The sequence below is a fragment of the Diachasma alloeum genome, unplaced genomic scaffold (genome assembly GCF_001412515.2).
Source record: "Diachasma alloeum isolate Michigan unplaced genomic scaffold, Dall2.0 Dall_scaffold_00210, whole genome shotgun sequence".
In the NCBI taxonomy this organism is placed as follows: domain Eukaryota; kingdom Metazoa; phylum Arthropoda; class Insecta; order Hymenoptera; family Braconidae; genus Diachasma; species Diachasma alloeum.
This window is the reverse complement of record NW_021680375.1, coordinates 63,218-70,581: the sequence shown is the minus strand read 5'-3', so window position 1 is coordinate 70,581 and position 7,364 is coordinate 63,218. Positions and strand designations below refer to the sequence as shown.

The following is a 7,364-nucleotide window of genomic DNA, read 5'->3' as shown; positions in this document are numbered from 1 at the left end:
TCTCAATTTAATTATCGTTTTGGTTCAAAAGTACAGCGTAACCCCGTCGAAGGGTAGAGCTACTTTAACCGGGGTTGACCCGTGGTGAAAGTTGAGTTAATATCCGCCACCACTGAACCCAACCAATCGGGGATGTTAACCCGGAGATGACTTAACTTTAACCGTGGTCTAACCGTGGTTAACTAAACCCAAAACTGACCCTTAATATAATCATTTAACCCTTCGTTACTCGCGTGAAACTGCCGGACGTGGTTAAGTACTCGCATCGCGGCGCCACGCCGTAATGTGAATCTGAGCGCGCCGTTGCCACAATTCATTCGGAGAGTGGACTAGCTGATCTCCCGGCAGCTACAACTGTGGCAACACTGTGTTAAATATTTCCATGACAAGATCAGTCGCGGCACGGCGCCGTATTTTTTATTTCCAGTTAGAATGGGAGTGAATTTTCTCTAGTCGGGTGCTTTGGCTGTGGTTAGAAATGGCGGAATATGTTTTTGGATAAAATCCGTGAAGCATACAAATTTTTTCATATTTTTTAATAAGTTTTTTCGGAGGTTATACGAAAAAATAGAATTTCACTGGTGCCGTAGAGTAGACGCGACTAACGAAGGGTCAATAAAAGTGCCATCCTATTTCACGGGCACCCAAGGTGGACAATAGAGCTGCAACAGAAAAAAAAATAATGCAACAGTGTATACAAAGTATAGTATATAAAAAAATTGGGAAAACAGAAAAACCGGTCATTCGAAATAATGATAATTCTTTTCGGTAAAATATGAAAATGTTTCTTTTTCGAAAGATATCTAAGTTTTGTTATTGATGACATAAGGCGCCAAAAAATCTTGTTGCGGGTATGCAGCGCTCGCCGAAGACGAGTGCTAGCCTCCCAAGACCTAAAGAACATTTTTCCCACGAGCGGAGCGTGCGTAAAATTTCACTTTACGCACGAGTGATGAAATACATTATTCCATCACTCGGCCGAAAAAAAAATTTCTAACTCATGTTAGAAATTTGTTAGTGCGAGTGCATTCCTCCACACTCGTCAGAAAAGTTTCTACCCCCTGTCGAGAAAATCTGGGACTCTTCTACATCCACTAGATCTGTGCGCGCGCTTGCGCGCGCGCTCATCTTTTTGTTGTGAAAATGAAGAAATCGAATTTATTAAATTTCATATACTCATAGATGTTTTATAAATATTGATAATGATTTAAAGAGAATTAAGAGAATGAAGAGTGAAACATCAATGAATAATTTTTAATTTTCGATTAATCCTTTTTTTTACTTTTTAAAATAATCTGATTAAAATCTGTAATTGTTGAAAAATGAGGGGAGGGTTATGAATTAATTTCCCAGAAAACTGAAAAAATGTCTTGAATTCTTCGAAAAATTCCAGTTTTCCAGATAACCGTAGCTCTTCAAAGATCTTTCTTCGAATTATTTGGGAAACTGAAGAATTTTCATGAATTTTGTAGAGTTTAGAATTTATGTATGAAAATCTGAGAAGCAAGAATTGATCATTTGTGCGTATGATAAATATGAGAAAATTAAAATTTGGGAAGTGAAGAATAATTTGTGTGTTAAAAAAATTTAGAAATACTATGTTTTTTTCTCATGGTCAACAATTAGGCAATTTAGATATGTTTTGATATAAAGAAAAACTTCACGCATGAAAAAATGAAAAATATGACGCAGAAAAAAATTTCGCCATTTGAAGAATTTGAAAATACCAGGGTTTTTTTCAGCGACTACTTCACGTGACTCATTGACCAATAAAAATTGAGGATTAGCGGTCAGGCAGTTTCGAGATATTTCGATATAAAACAACTTCACGTTTCTTTCATCTTTAGTAAAATAGGATAAGAGCCTTGCCATTAACTCGCTCTCGATCCCTGCTCTCTGATAGAAATTTGGTATTTCTCTGGTATTCAATAATCGGCTCAAGTCTGTCAGGTCGCCCGTTCCGGCATCAGCAATATTTCTGGCCTCATATAAAAGGCGTTGACGAATTACCTCTTCAAGTTGCACAGCCTTCGTTTTGAGCTGGAAAATTCAACGATTTTTTGAGAATGATGCCTCTCAGGATCGGAACAACATTGGATTTGTAATCAAATCATGAGAGAAGCTCCTCCATATAGTTTTGCCTATGATTTCACCAAAACACCATTTTTCGTTTAAGGAACTTCCGCAGTAAGTGTATGGGAGTGTAATGGGAGAACGAAATGGACTGCAGAGCAGAAATTTTGAGAATATATTCTTTGAGTGATCACAAATATCCTTCCGAAGTCCCAAAACATTGAAACAGAGAATATGAAAAATGTGTCATTAACAGAGTTTTATGGCACCACTTTTTCAAAAATCACAAAAAAATAATCGACAAAGGAATAAAAATCCAAACGCTTCACGAATAGAACTGTATATATTTCAGGAACATATCCCCACAATTTCATTAGTCGTCACCACAGGGATTATTTGTAATTATTGAAAATGTATGGCATAGTTTGGGATTTTAGTTACGTTAGAGTAAACTGATGGCTGAACATGGCAACGTTGGGGGAGGTTAAAGTGCGCGCGACGCAGGCCACCGTGTGAACTCAGCCAAGGCATATACTATCGATTCTATAGTACAGTATACGATTTTATCGGGAGACAAGAATACCAACTGCGTCGAACAAACATGCGTGGTTGTCAAATCTCTCATGAAAATTTTTACTTGTTAAAAAATTCGGATAAACAATATTTTGGAATAAAAATCATTTCAAATTGATTAATCATGAATAAGAAGTATAAAAAAACCTAAACGACGAAATTTCAATCCACCCATGAACTTTTCGTCATTTTATTATTTTTTTTTCAAAGGATGCAGCGGAGTGTCGGAATCTTTGATATTTTCTCCCACTAGATAGCCCCAAAATTTACTGCGGAAGTTCCTTAAATTTCGATGTATTACAAGAGAATGTCATTGAACTGATAACAAATGGAATTGTACATACAGCCTTTATACAAATGTAGGAGCTATTTGTGTCACTTTTCAGAAGAGGAACATGACAAGCACGAGCTTTCTCCTCTAAATCCGCTAACAATTTTCTAGCAGCAGCGAAGTACTGATAAAGGCCGTGCAAGCCAGTCTCCAAATTTTTTACAGTCTTATCAATATACTCCGACAGATCTGCCTGATGTTTATCATGGTCGTTGAAGAGATTCCGAAGATATTCTGAACAATCTTCGTTTAATATTGTGTCTTCAGCGAATTCCGAAGCTCTACCTTTATACTGAAATAATAATTTAAGGACACGTAATTATTTGAAAAAGAAAATTCTGAGAAGAATGATACTCATGCTTTTTGCCGAGATTTTCCCAGCATTGGTTAGCTGTCAAAAGTTGATCTAGATATGTTAGTAACATATGTAACGAAGCGGCAAACTAGGGCAAGCGGAGAAATAGTGTATTTCAGGGCGAGTGCCATGGGGTTTTTTACCCGCGTGCAGTTGGCATCCGAGCCGAAGGCGAGGACTGGCCAACCATGCGAGTAAAAAAACCCCGGGGCCCTAGCCGTGAACCACTTTTTTCCGTAGTGATTTTCACTTTTACGAGTTTGGGGAAGGGCCAATACCAATTCCCGGACGATGAAAAGTGAAGATCAGTATGGAAAAGAGTTTTATGATACTAGGCCCGATAAACCGTGATTATAACCTCGTTTCTCTCGGTGGCCGCTAGGGCCATACTCGTGGCATGGGTTACAAGAGATCAAGAGGATCATAATCCTTTACTTGATACTGTTATGAAAGTTTTTTTTTTATGGGCTCGTTTCGCTCGATTGGATCGCGGGTTGCGGGCCCAATGACATAAAACATTATACGTCACACGGCGATAAAAGTATTTTTTTGGCCGAGTGACAAACCAAATTTTATGTCGATCGGCCCGAAAATCGCGATCTATGTAACCGAACGCAGTGAGATTAAAATCGCGGCCTTTCCGGGCGAGTGACATAACATATTATGTCAAATATGAAAAATGTGACTTTGTAATCTGAGCTGAAGGCGAGGATTTTATCACCGAATGACAATGTACTATTTTAGGCGAGCTCGAAAATTTAAGAGAGCCTCATAAAACTGCTTGCTTCGCGCGAAAAACGCGTTTTCATCACTTGTACGAAAAGTGAAATTTTACGCACGCTCTGCACGTTTAACCCGGTCGAAAAACAGTTTTGCGCACTCGTATCGGAATATACTTCTTTGAAATACAATGGTGCAATGTGTGCTCGCTTTATTTCCAATTTTTTTATTGGAAATGTAAGTAAAAACGATCGAGATTTACGATATGTACTGCGGGGCATTTATTTCCAAAGCTACTAAATAAATACAACATCTTAAATAATAATATAAAGATGGAGAAAATTTAAAAAACTTGAAACTAGAAATCGAAAAATGTAAAAACCCTGACGAAAAACTTAATGTAACATAATGTCACAACAGAACCCGTTTATCTCATTTTACAACTTCCCTCCAGGCATACACGATAGCTAAGGTATGTTGCGAAAAAGTAGTTACACTTAGGAATAGATGACGGAAATTGATGACTGGCGATAAACTTATGTTTGAACATGAATTTTATCATCTAAGAGGCGAATCAGTGAGAAATTGTATGTTGAAAAGTTTTACTTTTGTAAAAAAAATCTACTTTCAAAACCGGAAAATCAAAGGTCAGGCGACCATTAAAAAGGTAGGGATCGAAATTTAAGTTTTTTATTTTGGAATTTCACCCTCCTGAACTGGCTGAATGAGCACGGCTGCGGTACATGTATTTTGCCGTTTTTGAAAAGAAAAATGGATTTTTAATTCAGAGGAACGTTTTAACTTTTAATTAACAGGAAATTCTGATAAAACGACAAAAAAAGTGGCAATAGAAGGCAAAAAGTTGATTTCATTTCGTTCCGAAATGTGATTTTTAGAGATTAACCCGTTGAACAGGCTAGCAGTACCCCACTCTCCACGAGTGTGTGGTAGTGCGCATGCGCAGCTGGGCCTTTCTTATTGCGCCCTATGACCTTGAGGGCCTCCCCACTCCACTCACACCTAGACGATTCGAGACTTTCCCTATTCAGAGGGTTAAACGCGGAGACTTGGATCGAATCAAGTTCCTAGATATTTCTGGTAGTTGATCAGTACAAGTACGAACGAAATAAAAATTTCGAATGCATCCAATATAGTTGAAAATGGGCATTGTAATTTTTTCAGATTTTCGTTGACTCTGATTTCATTGAACACATAAAAATTCAGTTCAGGAGAATTAATTCGTCGTCAATTTATATTCAGGCATAAATTTATATCTGAAGGCGAAATTTTGTTTGAGCATAAACTTCGGATATTAATTGACAAAAAAAAAGATGTTCCTATTACCTCTTCCTTAAAATTCGGAGCTATTCCAGATACGTAACTTGAATTCACTTGGGTGACGTTTTGATAGATGTTCTGAACCAGTAATAAAGCCTGACGATCCACTAAAAATATTAATGTGGATATATTATGGATAATTTCTCCGATCTCAGAAGCGTGGTTTAGGTAATTCAAAACGGAAACTGGCATCGAATCCACCGTGGAAGAAACAGCTACCTGAAACTAACATTACAGGGATCATAATGTGAAATTGACTCCGGTTCATCGTTTGAAAGAAAGTTATGGAAGATTTCGAGAAAATTGTTAGACTTACCAACGGTAGAAGACCGCAGAGAACAATCAATATCTTCATTTCGATGAATTTGTTTGGATCTACTACACCGTGTAGATGGCAAGTTAATGTGATACGTGGCCTCAGCCCGGTGGATTTATGTGAAATGTCGGTCATAACCGATTTACGAATTTCTACAAGTCTAAGGAATATTGCGTTGAATGACTCAGTTCCTAGTCACATATAAATTATAACCTTGAAAAAACTATTTGACGCGCATTTGATTCTACACTTCGGAACTTGAAAACTTTCCGCCCATTTTTTTACGTTTTCTGAGATAGATATTTCTTGAAAATGATTGTTCTATCGTTGGAGTGACTTCAGGAAGTAGAAGGAATATTCCGTTGACTGACTCTTTTCGTAGTCACATAGATGATGATCTTGGAAAAATTATTTGATGCGCATTTGATTCTACACTTCGGAACTTGAAAACATTCCGCTTTTTTTACGTTTTCTGAGATATATATTTCTTGAAAATGATTGACTCTTTTCGTAGTCACATAGATTATGAGCTTGGAAAAATTATTTGGCGCACATTTGATTCTACACTTCGGAACTCGAAAACTTTCCTCCTATTTTTCTACGTTTTCTGAAATATAATTGACGCGCAAAAAATTCAGGTACAGCAATCATGTTTTCATGTTTATCCACGTTTATTATTCAATTCCATACAGAATTCATTCAATATGGCTATCATCGCATACTTGATGCCACTTGATGATGCATGACGAACTGGTGTTTTATGATCCTTCCGGGCAGTGCAACTGCAATAGCAAAAATATTTCTGTCATAATCCCCATTTAAAAAGCAAGCTTTCATGACTTTTCGACATTTATAAGAGACTTACCGCCAACCATTTATCCATCGCAGCTTCGTCGAAGACAGGTGGAATGAGGCTGCCGTTGATGGATTGGTGCAAGCTTATCAGGGAGCTGTCTTTCACCTCTGTCAGACTTGTCATATGTTTGTAAATGCTTTCAACAATTTGGTTTTTAAGCATCTCCGCCTCCTGTGCGATCTGAAAAATTCAAACATTTCTTTCAGAATGATGCCACACGTCAGCCAAATAATGAAAGAGGCTTCCTAAGATGAATTTGCCCAGGATTTTATCAAGATTTTATCAGAAAACCGTTTTATCGTACAAATACATACGCCTATCAGACACCTGTAGGAATTTATTTCGTTCTTTGTAAGCCGAACGCTATGACAATCGCTAACTTTCCTCTCTAATGTTCCTATCAATTGCCTGGCGATAGTGAACTTGTAATAAAGGTTGTAGAGGCCTAAATTCCAATGGTATGTAGCCTTAGTAATATTCTCCGACAGTCGAGCCTGATATGCCTTATGGTCCTTGAGGAGATTCTCAAAATAATTCTGACAATGCTCCGTCATTACCGGACTGACCGCCAATTCTGCAACTTTACGTTCAAACTGCAATCATAAGTAAAGGATTCCCAATTAATTGAAAAGCACAATTCTCTGAAGAAGCATATCGAAAGCTGTCAAAAGTTAATCTAGGTATATTAGCAACATATACAGTGGACTCTCCTTTATTCTCCCATCCCATAATTCGCACTCGACTCTCCTCGAGGCCTGGTTCTCCTCAAATTTCCCCCCCCCCCACTCCTCATTTATCGTTT

At 37.7% G+C, this 7,364-nt stretch overlaps 2 protein-coding genes across 3 annotated transcripts in view; both read right to left on the bottom strand.

Annotated features, from left to right (window-relative positions):
• LOC107036628 lies at positions 1-5,812 on the bottom strand. Its single transcript, XM_015254705.1, has 5 exons — positions 5,707-5,812; positions 5,397-5,615; positions 2,991-3,269; positions 1,870-2,040; positions 1-662 (listed from the first exon to the last, which is right to left on the bottom strand). The coding sequence occupies exons 1-5, from the start codon at positions 5,743-5,745 to the stop codon at positions 630-632; spliced, it is 741 nt and encodes a 246-aa protein (XP_015110191.1). The 5' UTR covers positions 5,746-5,812; the 3' UTR covers positions 1-629.
• A 541-nt stretch (positions 5,813-6,353) lies between these two features.
• The window catches only part of LOC107036627, a 2,867-nt gene continuing 1,856 nt past the window's right edge, over positions 6,354-7,364 (bottom strand). The window contains exons 1-4 of one of the 2 annotated variants that reach the window (XM_015254704.2): positions 7,262-7,316; positions 6,877-7,155; positions 6,572-6,742; positions 6,354-6,488 (exon numbers count right to left, since the gene is read on the bottom strand). In XM_015254704.2, the coding sequence (XP_015110190.1) occupies positions 6,465-6,488; positions 6,572-6,742; positions 6,877-7,155; positions 7,262-7,291 (504 nt within the window). In that variant the 5' untranslated portion in view covers positions 7,292-7,316 and the 3' untranslated portion in view covers positions 6,354-6,464. Of the gene's footprint in view, positions 6,489-6,571; positions 6,743-6,876; positions 7,156-7,261; positions 7,317-7,364 lie in introns of those variants that run through there. The other variant, XM_015254702.2, reaches the window with a different exon arrangement.

Bases quoted from the DNA above. Each gene is read 5' to 3' on its own strand.
- LOC107036628 (XM_015254705.1), bottom strand. From the start codon at position 5,745: ATGAAGATATTGATTGTTCTCTGCGGTCTTCTACCGTTG. The intron at 5,616-5,706 runs GTAAGTCTAACA...CTGTAATGTTAG, and splicing joins TCTGCGGTCTTCTACCGTTG to TTTCAGGTAGCTGTTTCTTC. The intron at 663-1,869 runs GCAAGGCTCTTA...TTTCTGTTGCAG, and splicing joins GGATCGAGAGCGAGTTAATG to CTCTATTGTCCACCTTGGGT.